The sequence below is a fragment of the Argiope bruennichi genome, chromosome 4 (assembly GCF_947563725.1).
Source record: "Argiope bruennichi chromosome 4, qqArgBrue1.1, whole genome shotgun sequence".
In the NCBI taxonomy this organism is placed as follows: Eukaryota; Metazoa; Arthropoda; class Arachnida; order Araneae; family Araneidae; genus Argiope; species Argiope bruennichi.
The window spans coordinates 24,209,086-24,227,617 of NC_079154.1; the positions used below are offsets into that span (position 1 = coordinate 24,209,086).

The 18,532-nt window shown below is 27.5% G+C and overlaps 1 protein-coding gene across 1 annotated transcript; it reads right to left on the reverse strand.

Annotated features, from left to right (window-relative positions):
* Positions 1 to 721: 721 nt before the first annotated feature.
* LOC129966112 (39S ribosomal protein L54, mitochondrial-like) lies at positions 722 to 4,017 on the reverse strand. The gene is made up of 2 exons (XM_056080491.1): positions 3,805 to 4,017; positions 722 to 1,192 (listed from the first exon to the last, which is right to left on the reverse strand). The coding sequence occupies exons 1-2, from the start codon at positions 3,905 to 3,907 to the stop codon at positions 765 to 767; spliced, it is 531 nt and encodes a 176-aa protein (XP_055936466.1). The 5' UTR covers positions 3,908 to 4,017; the 3' UTR covers positions 722 to 764.
* Between the last annotated feature and the right edge of the window lie 14,515 nt (positions 4,018 to 18,532).

Genomic DNA, 18,532 nt, shown 5'->3' on the forward strand with positions numbered 1-18,532 from the left:
CATGAATATATCAATCTTCTTAAATATTTATCCTTTACATGCAAGAGCATCCAAGATTTCTACAATGCAAGCAATTATTGTCCTTACAACATGAAGTTTTAATATTTACTACTTATATATAGCCTATATATAACATGCATAAAATTATCAATTTAAAAAAAAATTAAAAACCTTTACCTTTAAGCATCATAATTTAATACTGAAATTATATAGTATTAATAAATGTCTCATAGGATGTATAGATTATCTTCTACAACTTGTCTAAAATGATCAAATAGGAGGTTTCATTGAATTAGATAAGAGACAAAATTTCTCTCTCTATATATATAGCACAAATTTATATTGCATGTGTATTTGATGTTTTAAATTAATATTCTAATTAAAAACATCAAGTTTATATATACACACACATTCAATTACACTTATTGAATTGCATTCATACATTGAAATTAATTGAAGGAAAATAAAGATTGTTCATAATTTAAATAACACAAAAAAGTGTACATATGACATCTAAGAATTATAAATTTATTATTTCCAGTTAAAATTTATAATCTATTTTGTAAATTAATTAAAAACTTTTAGGCCTATTTTGTTTAATACTTAAATTGATTATCATTCAGATGCACACAATATATATATGATATGGACAATTAAAAAGACTGCCAGTATTCTAGCAATATTATTATGCTTCAAAATATAAAAGAAAAGAGCACACATATAAAGTTAAGTGTACTAATTTTATTACAGAAAATACACTGCATTTAAATAATTCTCCATCCATCTTTGTCAAAGCGTGGAGGTGAATTAAAACCAGGATCATATTGATGAGCCAAAGCTCTAAATCGTATCTTCCTGAGTAAATAAATTTTATCTCCCTCATTCACAAATAATTTCTTCTTGATTTTAGCTCTTTTTAGACGAAGCTCTCTGATTTTTTGTAGAAAGAAAAAATGTTCCCAATATTCTTTGGTGTTAGGATCCATTTCTTCTAAGGGAGGTGGAGGTCCGAGACGTAATGTCCAAAGCCAATCGGGATATTCAGAATCATCCTTCAACTTTACATCTTCCCCCTCTTTATAAATGTTGCTACCACAACAATAGTTTACTAGCTTTTTTACGTCACTTTCTGCAGGCAATCTTTTCTTTTGAGTTAAAGTAGCAGTAATTTTCCCTTTTCCAGCAAGGGACCCTGAAAAAAAAAATGTACCCAAAGTAAAATCATGCAACAAAATAAAACATGGAAATGCATAAACATCAATTTTTAACAACAAATTAACCAATTCTCTCAATAAATCTGTAATGAGAATTATTATCATACAGATATTTAGATCCAAGTTCCTTAAGAGGACAACAAATGTTGGCATTAATCCATAAGCATTTATCATTAAGATATCACGATGAGAACAATTTTTCAGGGTTCAATCTTACATCCTGGTAATAGAACAGTATTGTTTGGCTCTATCACAGCAAAAAAAATTAAGGTTTGAAAACAAATAACTAATTGGATCTCCTTTTAATCTTTAGAAATATATAAAAGTAAAGAACAAATAAACAGTTCATAAAAAACAAAAAGGCTGATTATTATCTTTTAAGATTTTCAAACATTTTATATATGGAATTGTACATTTGTACACTTAATATAATTATCTTTAACAAAGGGCAGGAGATATCTTTATATCATGCAGAGCGCAAGAGTGTATAACATATAAGAGTGTAATACATGAGTAAAAGACGTTTCAGTACTATATAAAATAATGATGGGATGCAAACGTCAAACTTTATAATCAAGTTGAATATTACAGTGAAACATACCATGAAAAATATGCCAAATTATCACAATCAAAACAAAGTTAGCAATATTTCAGAGTTAAAGGTTATCTAAATAAATTAAACTTCTATTTTTTTGTTGAAAAAATTAAACAAAATGAAGAAGAAAGGTAAATAAAGAATTCTATCAATAAGAATGATTGCATACAATTTAGTTTTTATCAATAACAGAAAAATTTGCTTTGCAAATAATATCTTGACCTAAACAAACACATGATTATAAAAGAATATTTTCTTACTTTTATAAATGAAATGAAATATAATTTATATTGTTTCTGTAGCATATTTTTGTTGCTTAATACAGTAATTATTACACATGGTTTTGATATTCAGATTAAGGAATAAAATATAGTAAATAGGTAAAATGATTTGTGCAGTTTGGATTTTATTGTTTCAGATTAACAAATACATATATGCTTTACAAACACTGTTCTGCAGAGAAGAGACTGTTTCGAGAAATTACATAAATATATCAAAGGATAAATATTTTGGAGGAAAATCTAAATAATGAGAAACTTAATCTCAAGAATAAATCTTAAACATATAAATTTAATTTTAAACAATGTAAAAAAATTGACATAAATAGTATTATAGTTAAAATCATAATCTTTTCCTATTCAAAAATATCAGCAATATTTCTTCAATTGTATGTAGAAGCAATCATGAAAAGAATCTTTTATTCTATAACCTTATATATGATATATTAACTATGAATAGACTATGAAATGTAAAAAATTATGTCTTTCAATCAGCCTTCTAAAAATTTCCTAAGAAACAATGCATTTGGTGAATCAGAATTCTACTTTATAATTAAAGTAATATCAATTACAATGAATCAATAATATATAATTTTTAATTGATATCCGATGAATAAATATAAAATAAATTCCATGCATTAAATAATTTACATTGGTTTGAATGATATACAGAAACAAAGATTATAAATCTATTACATTTTTATAAAACACAATATATCAAGCTTGTTTTACCACACAAGTATGTTAATTATTATTAGTTTTAGAATTTATCAGATTTTAATGAATGTTCATGGAATTTTAAAAACTTAATGAATTTTAACCTTAAAAGATCATTTTCAATAAATAAAGATTATCATTTCAGCATCCAAATTTGCAACATGATATATCTATGAATGGAAATGAAAATACCATATTTAGTATAACATAGTTTTAAAACATACCAATTAGTCAATGAGGAGGTAAAGTAGATAAATTCAACTGACTCTTTGTGTCAGTACTAAAATGAAACAGGTTGTCACAGGCTAATTGGGGAGGTGCAATTTAACCTTCCTAGATATTCATATTTCATTATTCGTAGAAAACATTAGCATTTAAAATCTAATTAATGAAAAAATGAATAAATTTGATAGTTACGTTCCTTATTAATTAAATAAGTATGGGTCACAATAATTTACACTTCTATTCATAAAACTTAAACAGGTGTAAAAAATAGAACAAAGAATGTAGTTAATTGCGAGTTTTAAAACACATTAAAAATATTATAAATCATTTTGTTATAGTAAATTATACGTAAACAGCATTGAACGTAAGCTACAATACAAAGTATTGTTTTCTTGCACTCAAAATCTTTCCAAAAGACAAAGCAAGCATGCACACACAAACATTCTTATATTTGGAGAAACTTTTTGAAGCATTTAAAAAAAATCAGAAGCTGAAAATTCTGCACATCATATCAATTATACTAAAGATATATTTTGTTTTTTCAAATGTCATTACTGATATTAAAAAAGTGTTAAGAAAATATCTGACATTAAAATATTTGAAGTAAGTCCTTATATACAATTTTTGACTTAATTAGATACACAATCATAACTTACAGCTTAAAAATAATAGATACTTACTGCCTGTAAAAATATTCAAAATAATTAAACAATACAAAAAGTTTTAAGAAAATGGATAGGTAATATTTAACAGGAGCCAACTTGAATTTTCTTACCAAGAATAGATTTAGAAGCTTGACGTTCTTCATGTATCAAAGGCGTACTCAGGCGAGATATCAAAAGACGGCACTTTGGGAAAGTGCCGGTAAATATAGACATTTTGATGTTAATTTTAGTTATCCGAATTACATTTTAATTAAACATAATAAAATGTAATCCAAGTAATGTGCTTTCTCCTACTTGAACCAAAACATTAAATAAAAATCGAAGTTGAAGTATCTTTTAGAACGTACTAAACAAATTGTTTATTTTGTGAATCGAAAAAGTGGTGGAATACTATAAATGATAGAAAATTTCCTACAATATTTTAAAACAAAATGCTTGTTGACAAATTTTATACTAGATATCTCTGAATTCCCCCCCTTCATTTTCCTTCCTTGAGTCACGTTAGTTAAACGATGGACACTTGAAAAACTTTTCTTGCTTAGGAGAGAAGTTAATTATAAAGAGGGAAGATAAAAAGAAGTATAATAATCTGAATTTGTGAAATCTATTCATATTCACATAATACAAATCAGATACTTCAAGCACTATTCTGGAATCTGCGCTTATTTCAGTTGGATGGTATGTCCAAGACAACCGAAGAAAACATGTCATTAAATGGTGGATGACAAATGTTGGTGTGAGAGGAGTGTCATATGAATTGAATTTATAAATATTTGTCTTACTGAATATATATTCAGAAAATGGAACTTTCTCATAATAATAGAGAAAGTTATCTGTATTCACTAGACTGCAAATGAAACTATTTGCAGTTTCTGTGTGCTTAGATCTTAACTAAGGATTATATTTGAACGAAAACTTCAAATAATATAATTTATATTTTGCTACACTATAGTTTCATATAGAATTTTCTTTGAAAAATACTTTAATCGTAGAAAATTCTGATAATTTTAGATCACTACAGGTTTTCCAATTTATTGAAAATTTTTTGTACCTGCAAAAAAGTGAGACAAATTTGAACCCCGAATTAAATACAGACGCTTGCCTACGAATACAGACACTTTCTGATTCTATGGAGATTTAATATTTACGTACTATTTTTTAAAAATAAATCTATGAAAGTGAAACTCCCTGATATCGGATGTACAGGAAAACTCAGAAAGTCGGGAGGTATCTGAACGTCTTTATTTAGATAATGGACATTTTATAGAATGGATTATAGGACATATAGGACATTTTAGATAATGGACTAAAATATCTAATTTATTTAGATAATTTAGATATGACAGTCAACAGTCATAAACAGTTGTCTATTGTCATAATTTTATTTTAAAACTATATGGCATCTTTTCAAGAAAATAGAGATGATGAAGAAAAGAATTATTGTAAAGCTTTCCTCCTGCACACTAAATGTCTCACAATTTTAGAGAGTTCCGAACCCTCGATATTTTGAGAGTTTTGTGCTTTCATCTAACTATAAAGGTCGTGCAATCGAACTTATTCAAATCAAAATTACGTATTTTAAAAATTAACTCTGGAATTTTATACTCTGTTATTGTAAAATTTTAAAAAATTGTTTAAATTTATAATTTAAAAAAAATATTCAGTCCTATTATTAAATGCATAATAATAGGACTAATTATGCGTAATTATTATTTTTCTTGAAATAATTGTGTATTCTTTTATACGCGATATACTGAAAACAACTCTTTAGAAAGCGATCTGTAATTAAACATTTTGCTGTCTTAATGTATCAAAATTTGCTACATAAAACTACTTTTATAATGCCAAAATTAAAATGAATAAAAAAATTTAGCATTTAGATAGTTTAAAGAAAAAGTGGACCACTACATTTGCATTGTCTAAGGACCCCTATAAGGTATAATTTTCGGCCCTGCTTCGACATAATTCTCTGAATGGCATACTCTTTCTATCAAAAGATGAATTGTTTATATATGATCATTTTCCTTGCTTTCTTTCCGTCTTGTAAGAATAATATGTATCGCGTGCAATCTTGCCTTCATTGTGGAGTTCATCGTCGCGCAACCCATATTTGGTGGGTGACGGGTATGCTTACATGGGGGTTCTATCACCCAAATATGGGTGACGCTCTTCTTGTTCAAATTAAATAGGATTTTCAGTTGGAATTTTTAAAGAGAATTTAATGGAATAAGCATTGAAATATAAATATAGAATATACAACATCAAATATTAAATATATACACATCATACTATTTTATTATATTATATTTAGGATAAAATATTGCATTACATAATGCCGTACACTATATTAAGGATAAAATATTATATTACATAACAGACTAATTCTAAACACTTTTGAAGTGTTTTGGATAATTGGAACAATAAGTAGTAGTTTTTTTTTTTTTTTTCACTATACGGCGCTCATTTAGAATACAATCTAATAATGAACCCTAAGAAAAATCATGGGAAATATATCTTGATGTTAATAAAATAATGCATCTGTTGTATCAAAATAGAAGGTAATAGAGTTATGTAACCGCTACAAGATTTAGAAAAGATAGTTCAAATTTTATTCTATTTTTACATATTGAATTCATTGTATTGAGACTCTTTTCATTATCTATTGTAGTTGGTAGTATATTTGTTTCTTTATTAGAATGCTTACGCATTCTTGCATTACGCAAAGAGGTAATGGATAATTAAACGGTGGTACTTTAAAGATATTTAGGTTTTCCTCGGGTTTTTTTGTATAATGTATACTCTCAAAGTCTGCGAATCTGCCTTATTAAGCCAAGTTTCTATATCTTTTTATGATATCTTAATACAGAAGATGAATAACTGCTCATATCTAAATATCGACAGTTCCTTTTTTTTTATTGCTCTCATAGATTATATAATCATATTATAGTGCTAATTGTAATACTTGGAAATAAAGGTAAAATAATAATAATAAAGAATAAAGGTTGTGGGAAAAAAATACTCTTATATCGATTTTGTGCTTAATAATCTATAACCGGCTACTCCGACCCTCTCGAAGGCACATGGGAGAATTTGAATCTACTGACCGCCGCAACAGCAACACTGGCGGGAACTGTGGTTGTGTACTAAGGGCCATCATTGGCAGTACAAACCTTCCCTTGGGAAGTACGTTTCGTCATCAATGGGGGGCAGCCGACCCCCACTTTTTTCTGTATCCAACAGGGTGGCGAGAGTCAACCACCATACCAGAAGCTTCTCATCCGCAATTACTAGATCCCCCCCCCCCTCAGAGGGAATTCGACCTTAATAAAACATTCCTAGATTCCCCTCTTTTCAGTGGATGTAATTCTGCTTGTACCAGGACTTTTGCAACGCATTGAATTACTTTTGTATCCTACAAGTAAAATGAAGCTGTCTCATTTCCATTTTGTTTGTTAATAAGCACTTGTATTAAACATTTTTACATATAAAAAATGCCTAACAGTAATTTCCCTGGTTTAATTTTCAGAGTTGGATATTCAAAGCAGACCTGTAGGCTAACATCCAGTTATATAACCGGATAAGAGGTGGGGGGAAGAGTGAAGGAGTTGAAATACCGGTTTTTTCGCCTTTAAATAAAAAAAAGTCCGAGAGGAAGTATTTAAATTTAAAATTTATAGTTATAAAAGCGATCTATAAAATGAGTTGTTCAATGTTATGATAATTTAATTATATCACGAGTAAATATTTTAAAATCTTTTTATTGTGTTTCATTCTTTGATACATTTAAAGCTAGAAGAATATATCGAGCTCTGACTTTTGGACGCGTAAGTAAAGCCTTCCTCTTAACTAACATGGTAGCTTTCTTCAAACAAAATCTTAGTAAATGTGTTTAAAAAATGAAATAAGACATCACATGTTATTGCCAAATTAGATAACTCATGTTTTCGCCAATTAAGATTTAAAAAAATTGCTTTTTTTATGCATTATTTTTGAAATATGATTTTCATTTACATTTTTATTTCATAATATACACACTTTTCAATTTGCACACGCAATACTTTTGTCTTTTTAAATTATAAGGTAAAATTTTAAATATGTGCATTCCATAATAGTTTAACTATTAAAAAAGAGCCAATATTCCGGTGAACTAGTTGTTCACCAAAAGCAAATAATTATGAATATTACTAAATTAAATCTCCCAAAAGATAAAACCACGTAAATTTAAAAGTCAATTTAATTTTATATTTTTATCTTACTTTTACCAAATTAATTTTCATCGTTTGTTCGTTAATGTAAAGAAATCATAAGAATAGGAATTATAAGAGGATTTGAAAAAGTTGATCGGATTTAATAACTTTAAATCATACTTCAAAATAAAATAAATTAAATTGGGTGAAATTCCTTTTATGATGGTTATCCATATAATCTACTTTTAGGAACTCAGTTTACGGTTATTTTTAATGTTTAACTAAAATTTATTTGAATTCTTTCATGCACAAAATAATTATTCTTAATGAGACAAATGCGTTAATTACTTGTAAACATACTTAAAAATTTGTTTTCAATAAAATGAATCTTGTAATGGGCATAATTTGTCTTTAAAATATTTTCAAAAAGATTTATATTTATTTTATTATTATTTTTTTACATTAAAGATCTTTTAAAAATAACACGAATTATGAAACAAAAGCAAAAATCCATTACAATTTTTAATGCATTGCATAGTTCTTTTATTTCAGTTTATTTAATTCAGTAATTATATCCACTAAAGAGTGAAATCAAATTTCGAAGCTAATACAAAAAAAAAAAAAAAAAAAAAAAAAAACCGTACGCTTGAAGATTTAGATTGAGAGAATCTTAAAAGAAAGAACCAAAGTCAAAATTTCTTTTACTTTTGTGAAAAAGAAAAAAAAAATTCTTAAAATTTAACTTAAGTTCTTTGAAAATTAAAAACTTAATTAAAAAAAGTTGAAAGTAAATGTATAATACATATTTGAGTTCGACGATTCTGGTTTCTGCTTTTTTATTACATTATTTGATTTAAATACTTTATTATTCCAAAACTAAATAATTTCAAAAGATGCCTGCTATGTCGTTCATACATACATTCAAGAAATATATGCCTCAATATCAAACCATTATTCAATTTTGATTTTTCCGTAATTTAATTTTGACACAAAAGGCAATCCTTTAATGGATTTTGCTTGAAACTGGAGGAAACTTCATACATAAAACTTTAAAAAAATTTAAATAACCTTTTACAAAAATCAGAATTCTTCTCTTAAACATTAGCACTGAGCTGAAAGCATGGACGATGAATTTCTATTTTAGTTTTTGAAAACTCTCTCAGAGCTGCTTCTTTTACATATTTCAACACTTTTAAGAAAAATGTTAAGAAAATCATTCAAACTTAAAAGCTTCTTTAAAAGCTATTTTTAATTAAATTTATTTTGAATATCCATTAATCAATACTTTATTTTCTTATCTATTTGTCAACTTTAGAGTCGTGGTAAAATTATTTAAATGGAAAATGTCAAAACTGCCTTTCATCTGTAAAGAACTCATTGACATCAAAAATAACATTTAACCTCCGACTTGGAGTGTGCTGTATATGCTGCAAGATGCAGAAATTTTAGTTCATTAAAGAATTTATTTCTAAATCTCCTGCCTGGTATTTCCACTGTTTGCACTCTGCTGATAATATATATCTTGTTGCCCTGAAATACGCCAATAATAAATCAAATCTAAAATGACAATTTTTATTAAATGTGCAAAATTTCAAAAAACTTATTTACAAATGATGACAATACTGAAGTGAGGTGTGAACAATTTATGTTAAAACAGGATTCTCAGTAGAGTATTCTTCTGTTGTTGTTGGCATTCTTCCTTCTTTTCTGGGATCCGCATATGCACTGGCACTGGGAGGGTATGTCATCTGGACATTTCCATGCGCATCCAGGTTCCCGGATGCAGCTTGTCCGGTACTCCCGGATTTCCCGAGGTTCCGTCTGTCTGACTCGGGACACGAGAGATGACATGAAATTTCTTTCTAGGAAGTCATTTTGTTCGCCAGATACCTGTAACAGAGTATAATTTAAACATTAAAATCAATAAAAAGTAAAATCAAATTTAGTTTGAAAATATTAGTGAGTTTAATAAAAGAATTCATGTGTTCATATTTCTGTATATTTTAGTGCTTGCTTGTATTTTGGTCATTTTTTCATTTAAAAAGGCATTATTCAGAAAAATTGGTACAATATATATCAATCAAAATATTTTCCATCATTTTCTGCAACCTTTTCCTATTTTCGTCCGATAAGTCTTGCAAATGATTGTCTTCGAATTTTTTTTTTTTGACCTCCAAACCACTTTTTTTTATTGACATCGAAATCACCACTCTTAAATTGTTGAAACCAAAACCGACAATTGAGATATGTCGGAGCAGCATCACTGTAGTGATTGGATTTTGAAGCGTTAGGAAATAAACGTTCATAGATGGCGCTAGACCACTAGCGCGAGTGTAATTAAAAGAGTGATGTCATTCGAGTGTTTGCTCTTGGGGGAGAAGGAGTTACTGAGCAGAGTAACTCGAACGAATCTGCAATAAATTTGTTAAGTTTTCTATTTGCCTATTTATTGAAAGCACTCACGAACCAGCCACGACAATCACTAAAAGTTTCTAAAAGTGTCTGATGGGCTTTGGCGGTAGATTTCTTTAAATCAAACAAATAAGCAAAAAAACAAACAAAAAAAAACAAAGAATGTCGAAAATGTAATTTGGAGTGCTCCATGTTGGGGTCTTTATACACTGAATAATATTAAATGGAAAACTTACAAAATGATAACAATAAAGTAATAATAAATTGGTAAGACCCATAATCATTGTCGTTTATATAGATATTTCGAAGGCTTACCAATAGATGTCGCTAATTAAAATGCATACAAGCACCTAATATTTATCAGTATTTTTATCAATAAGATCTAATTCCAAATATCTATATAGAATTATGAGAAATGAATTAAATTTGTAAATTTTTTTATCGTTTTAAATGCATATTGTCTGAGAATTCTTGGACACATTACAAAGTTATGTTAAAAATAATTAGAGACGAAGGAATTTTTTTCTTCGATGCTATATTTTACTAACACGATTCAAAAAGTTTTATTTTACAAATCTTTATTCTTCAGAATCCGATAGATGGCTCTTTGTATACCCTGATGATGATTTAATAAGAACATTTCGCATAGAAGTCATAGGCGAAATTCAAAATTAAGTTCTTTAAATATTTCAAATAGGATTATGGAAAGATTATGCTTCTAAAATGTCTTAAAGTAATTTGCTAGGTTTAAAACAGTATATCTTAGCTGCTCTTTTATCCATAATCCTAGAGAGCTTACAGCTGTCTTTCAGAATAGATGTTTAGCTTTAAACAATATTTTATTTTGAATTATATGATAGACAAAACAGTTAATTTATTAAAACTTTAATGTTTTTATTATCCATTATATACCAGTTGATATTCTGGCATTATTTAGGATGGAAATATGACGTTGGTCAGAAAAACTTTTTTAAAAAAATTTCTTGTGCTTCTGTATTTAGAAGCAAAATTTGAAGTACTTATAATAAATACTTAAAAATATAACAATGGATGCATTTATCACTTATGAAATCAACCATTAATGGGTAAGCTATTTAAGAGATACATTCAAGAAAGTAAAAATACGTTTAACATAAGCCCACGACGGAACACTAACGGTCATGTAAATAAATGCATTTTATAAATGTGAATATCATTATTGCAAAAGCTACATTCATGCAAATAATATTATCATTCGTAAAATCCTTTAATCTATTGCAACTGTATTGTTTATTAAAATGAGAATATCAGGAACTCCAAACGATTTATAAGTCTCATTGCTAAGTGAAAATTTTTTAATTACAAGAATTTTATTTATTTATTTTTTATTTTTTAAAAAAATCACCGAGCGATAATAAATAAGAGATAATTGATCAGTAATTATTTAATTTTCTCCATAAGTAATTAATGATCTTTAAAAATGATCCAATATTAGTGAAACATAGCGAATGGCAACTCGCAGGTCAATAAAGAAAATGTTTAAAAAAATCTAATATCTTTATTCAAAAAGAGTAGCCACACTGAAGATATAATAATTTTCTTCGGTATATAGAAATATAGTTTTCAACTAATAAAAAATAACTAATTGATTAAATTTCCCGAAACTTTTTAAAACCTTTTCTCTGCGTAATAGGAGCTGTGAAAGAGATTATAAGGAAATCCATTCATTTGTTTGGATTTGTATAGTTTACAAATACGAATTTAAAATTTTATAAATTCAGATTATTATATGAATATTTCGCTTTATAATCGAACATTTCTTTTAATCCAATATAATCTGCTAGATCATTCAGTAGTCGTTGGAGAATCGATTCGTCAAAGATTGACTTGATACTCATGAGTTTAAAAACTCAATACTGTTGACGAAAATTAATTAAGTTTCACATAATTATTTAATCTTAGAATGTTATTGCGGTTCTGTTTTCGGTCTTCTCGCGAAGTGGAACGCGACTCTTTGTATACAGAGTGGGTTTCGGAACAAAAAAGCAAATCGAAATTATTTATTGAAATTAAAAATGAAAATAAGAAATATTCTTCTTACAAAAAATAAATATAAATTTTAAAATGGACAAATAATACAGTGATATATATGTATATATCTGGAAACTGAAATCAAATTGGAAACATAAAAAAACACCATTCGCAAACTATTACGTATTTGTAATAAGACATCAACAAAAAATAATAGAATAATAATAGAAATTCCTATTACGTTATCAGTGCTCGGATCGAAAAACTATTAAGGACTTTAATGAACAAAAGATTATTATTAAAGTCTTTGTTTAAAGTTAAATGACAGTGAACTCTCCAACTAAAATAAATATTTTTATTCTTGGAAATAAGTTCAATTTGTAAATAAATAGCAAATAATTCTGTTTGTTTTAAATGGGACTTAAAAGAATGATTACAAATATAATTTTAAAAAAAACTTCGATTGATGAAATTGTCTTAAAAGATATAAATTTTATTGTGGAAAATACATATGACTAGAACATAGACATAGAACTAGATAGTTCCTATTCCATTTGACCAATTTTGTTCAAAATTTGATGCCGCTGCTTTATACTTTTGATGTGGAGAGCATAAAATAAAACTCGTGCATTTAGCTCATTTTTTTTATGATAGCCTCTTATGAACACGAATAAACCGGCCGGCAGGCAATTGACCCGATAATCGATCTAGTCTTAACTTTTGAGAGATATCAACAATTATGGTGATAAATATCATTTATCAATCCTTCTAAGCTATCGTGTTAACACGCACAGGGATGGCAAATAGACTGACTTCCGTTTGATGTATTTTGTTTGAAATGAGCTATAATACTAAATCTTATAAAGACCACTTGCTAAAATTTATTCAATTAATGCGTTGCATTTTGAGTTATTGTGATCTCAGACTTCTAATTTCGAAGGTGTGCATTTTTCTAGTCCAGGAGGTTCTGTAAGTTCAAGATTTGTCAAAATTAAAAGTTTTTGAAGATTATAGAAGTTTCTCTCTCTAAATTTTGTGTTCTAGAAAGTAGAATTTAATTAATTATTTCATGATATAAATAAATATATCCAGTCATATCAACTAAAATCTGTATGAAAATATAAGCACACTTATTTAAAGAAAACCTCTTAAAATCACATGAATAAAAAAGTGACTAATGATAACGAGTGATGATTTCTGTCTCTCTGTTGCTGTTTTTTTTTTTTGATTTATTTAAGAAGTCCTATTCCTTATTAGACAAATTTTGAAAGCAAAGGGTCGTCATTTTGAATTTGTTTGTTTTGATTTAATATAGAAATAATGTAGGAAATTTAAATGTTAGTATTATTTTTTTGATATAAATCCAATTAAAAAAATTCAATTAAAATTAAAAAAAATAAAAATAAACTTTTAACTTTAATTAACTTTCAACTTTTAACTTTTAAAAAAACAACTTTTAACGTATATCTATAAATATCTTCTTTTTAAAATGACTCTATAATTTTTCCGAAAAATTTTCTAAAAATTTTTTTTTTCTCATTACTTTAGTTTTATTTTATGAATCTTAATCTTAACATTTTAAGCATAATTTAAAAGAGATTTATTGAAGTCTATGCTTTAAATTAATAAAAAAAAGGCTAGATATCAAATATCCGATCCAGAGCGTATTATTAGAAAAATCAAAATAAAATTTACTTCTATAGTTCAGTATTGAAATATCAGCAGAAGACTTATTTTTACTCAATTTTCCGTTGGCCGCAAATTAGACAACCTTGTGCTGTAAGCTAATTTCAAATGACTGCATACCTTCCATTCCAAATTTCTACACATCTTCAAAGACAGAACATTCCACCCTCGGCAACAGACTTCGCATACTCTACATTTATATACAGTGTGGATTTTAAGTGAAGCCGAGTTTAGAACCTGGAACTCTCATGCCACAAATTCAAAATTACGAGGTGCAAGCGAAAATAACCTTGTGTTATTTCAAAGCAGAATGTATAATTTAACTCAACTCAGATCACCAAGTCATGAAATTACCACTGGGAAATCAATATGATTCCAATTTAATGAACTTGCGAAATATAAGCCAATTTTCGGAATCAAAAAGTTTTTAAGATAATAGTCTATATTTTTTAGTTTAGTTTTTCAAAATTTCAGTTCTTTCTAAAAGTAAGTCATAATTTAAAAAATTATTTCATTTGCTTGAAGATTGCATGAGAAATTTCAGTTTATTAAATTTTAGTTAGAATAAAAATATTGTATAAAATCTTTTTGAAATAAGACATGCTAAAGAAACTGAATAGAAATTACAGAAAACTCTTTCCATGTGTGCAATCATTTTTATTTTGGTATTAATTTTATTTCATCGACTATTTTTTTTTAATTATATCGTGTGTTTTGTTAATCAATCATAACAGTTAAGTATTGCATACTATTTAATATTTCCAGAGAATGAAATAAAAATTATAGAAAGAATTTTTTCACTGAAAGAAGAAATGCCAAGAGTAAATATTTAATACATTAAGAACTAATTTATATAAGTGCTTATTATTATTTGACTTCATTCTATCAGACGATTTCGTTTAGAATTTTTATGCTAAATATCTAATTCCACTTCATAGATGAACCAAATTTATGAATTATTTTGCTCTTGAAAGCAGAGAAAATGCAAATTTAGTAAATGAAAAAAAAAATATTGGTCAAAATTCAATTTAATTTATAGATTAATGTTATGGTAACAATTCTGCATACAGAATATCAGTCTTCGTTTCATTGGTAAATTGGATTTTGGAATACTTGAAAACATTTATTATTCTGATTTCTTTATTAAAAGAATAATTATATTTCTAATTCAATTCTTTTATATTAAATTTTTTTATCTTTAATTTTTATTTCCTCTTCCCTTAATAAAAATTGTTATTTAAATTTTAATCAGACAATTATTATTTAAATTGGATTAATTATTATTTCACTTTTTAATAAAATGAATTTTTTAAAATTAATTTCCATTGAAACAATGCGATTTTATAAATATGAAAATTTGCAACTTACCACCAAAAGACAGCAAGCAGCCATCAGGCACCAGAAACTAATTCTCATAAACATCCTGACTAATTGGAGATAATATCTAATGAAACTTAATTGGGCAGTTTTCTGAGGAATTCAGTCTCTTCTTTGGATGAGTGGCGAACAAATGTGGTTTTTCATGTTGACGGCTCGGACTTTTTATACCGAAAACCCACACTTTTTGGAAGCAACCAATCCTTGACTTGGTCGTTATCGGACGTTCCGAAAAAGGGGGACAGTGCCGAGGCTAAGAGATATCCGTCTCTAGTATTGCTTCAAATAAAGAAAAAAATAACCCGGACATTTTTCTCGTTAAAGTTTTTGCTCTTCAGTTCAATGTCGACCATGTGTTTCTCAGGAGAAGTGATGACTGATGGGTTGATGTTAAAACCTTCACTTTAGTTCGTGAACTTTCCCTATTCCACGATGGTCGTGATGTTGCTCGAAATCACAAAAACAAAACATTTTAGTTTTCTAGGCCAAGAAACACTTTTCAGAAATGACTGTTTTTCAATGAACTATTTAAAATTATTGTCACCCCAATAATCCTGAATTGTGCTTAATTATGTTTCTTGAATTGTTCAAATTCAAAATCTTCGTCAGAATAATTTAAATCGACGGTTCTTAAATTATAATAATTTGCTTTTCACAGTATCATAAATTGCTCTCGTACCATTAATTTTGTATAATTTATAATTAACTATCGTATATGTTGCTTAATTTAATGATAATTTTTAAGAATAATTCATTAGCATTAATTTGATAATTTGACAAAATATATAGTTTTCTTTTTATTATTGTCATGCAATTTTTTTTGTCTTCCTTTTTTTATATTTCACCTCTCATTTTCTATTATTTCACATTCTTCTGGGGTAAAGAGGACTTACAGGCAGGGAAATAATGACATACATTTTCAAACTGTTATTTAAAGCAATCTACAAGTAATCCGAGATTGTTTAAATAATGGTACTAAATACCTTTGTCAACTAGAAGCGGTTTCCTGGTACATAAGCTATTAATACAGAATTCAAATATTTAGATTTTTATTCTTGTTATTTCAAAAGAATGGAAATTGAAATTTATACGAAAAAAAAACACCATATCCCCCACTGTGTCTAATTTCGGAATAAAGCATTTCAATATTAAGCGTTTTGAATTAAATATCTGCCCATGACAGGAGGAAAAAATGCAAAATATCTATGTCATTGTATATAGCATATGAAAAAATAATTTTTGTTTTAAAAAATAAAAAAAATATATGAGAAAAAAATTTAAATTAAAAAAAAACATCACAAACAAAAAGCATTATTATTAAAAACTAAAACACTTTGAGCTAGGAAGCTGAAATTTGGTATATTGAATTGCGATTAAATCTATAGATTTCTCTCAAATTTTGAACGAAATCCATTCAGAGGAAGTCCATCTGGCTGTTCGAGTACACCTCCTAACACAACACCTTCTAAAGTACAAAGCCAACAAAGGATGGCTGGAATGAGTCATTTATAGAAGTCTGCCGACCTCAACAGCCTAACAGGGAAAGCGATGTTGTTTCATGCTTTCTCTATAGTAAACACATCGTTTGGATGTCATAAAACACTGGTTCAATTAAATATAAAGCATTTTTATCTTTATAATATTTCTTAAAATTCAAATCAAATTTTCAAAATTTTATTCTAGCAATTATATTGCGAAATATCTATAAAATGCATCATTTGAAAGTAGCTATAAGACTCTAATTTAAGAATATTTTGAAGAATTAATATATATTATTTCTTCCTTTTTTTTTTTTTTTTTAAAAAAAAAAGGAGCATGCTTAAGAACATTTTTGCATGAGATGTGTAAGCTCCCACAAGCTGAGGCTTTGTACTTTAGGAGGTGTTGGTACAAGAGAAATCGATAACTTCAAAACGCTAAGAGCCAAGTGGATAAAATTTAATACACGGGCTTAGTCTCCAAAATATGGATATTTATCAAAGTTTGAGCCAAATCCTTCAAACGGTTGACCGTCTGTCGGTTGGTATTTTCGCATATGTGGGAATGTAATAACTCATAAATGCATTATCGACTTAAATCAATGAAATTCGGTATGTTATCTTGTGACTGCAACTGCAGTTCCATGTCTAGTTTTGCTATTTACCGGCCTGAAAAAAAGGATCCAAAATACATATTCTCGCAATAGAATATGATGATTCATTAAAAATGCCAGGTTCACGCCAAATATCACGCCAAGTATTCGCGGCCTTATCCAAGGTCCACATTTTTATGTGGTGGAAGAAGGATAAGACGTTTATTGGAGAATATTTGTGAAAGTTTCGGAAAGACCATTCCTACTTATATTTCGTAGTTTTAATAAGATTTTTAAAAATATTTTTAAGTATCTTTTGCAAAATCACTTTTCATTGTTTTAATTAAGCACGATTGTCGCGACTGTATTAAATTACTTTTGTGTGCACGTTATCGCTGCTACATATTAAATACAACTTAAAAACAAAGACCAATCAATCCTAAAGTATTATTATGCTACTGTATTTCGTATTTTGTGTAATTTATAACATGAAAATGACGTATTCATTCCGTTAGCCTGATACTGTCCACCTAATTTAAAAACATTGGTACCATTTTCAAATTTTAATCTATTTAATTTGAATTAGAGTGAAAGTAATAGTATGTTTAATTTTTTTCAAATCGTGTATATTAATGACTAATATGTTTAATTAACAGTATTTTAGACGTTTTCAATAGTCAATAATCTATTGCTTTCATATTTAGATTTTCGTCTCTCTCGATTCATACCATAAAAATTTCATATTAAACGAAGGAATAAAATACGTTTAACGTATTTTGTTCCTTTGTGCTGACTCCAGTTACTTGATAAGGCCGTAGAAAAAGATGATCTCATCTTTCTATTTTAAAATGAGTCACAGATTGCTTCCATAACATTCCCACCCTCTATCCACTTCACTGCTCCTGTCTCTTGTAGTCAAAATAATCGTTGCGTCATATCTGGATTTCATTAAAAAAACATATGTGGTGTTTGTATATTCAAATTAAACAGACCTACTAGGAGAAAATTATTTTGCTTATATTTAATGATCTAAATTTGTATGTTTTAAATATATTTATTATTTACATTAAAAAATCGAGGTTTTAATCTCAAATG

What these genes read in the sequence shown, in the direction of transcription:
- LOC129966112 (XM_056080491.1), bottom strand. Translation starts at nt 3,907, where the DNA reads ATGTCTATATTTACCGGCACTTTCCCAAAGTGCCGTCTTTTGATATCT. An exon ending in AGCTTCTAAATCTATTCTTG is followed by an intron (nt 1,193 to 3,804) that starts GTAAGAAAATTC and finishes TTTTTTTTTCAG; the next exon opens with GGTCCCTTGCTGGAAAAGGG.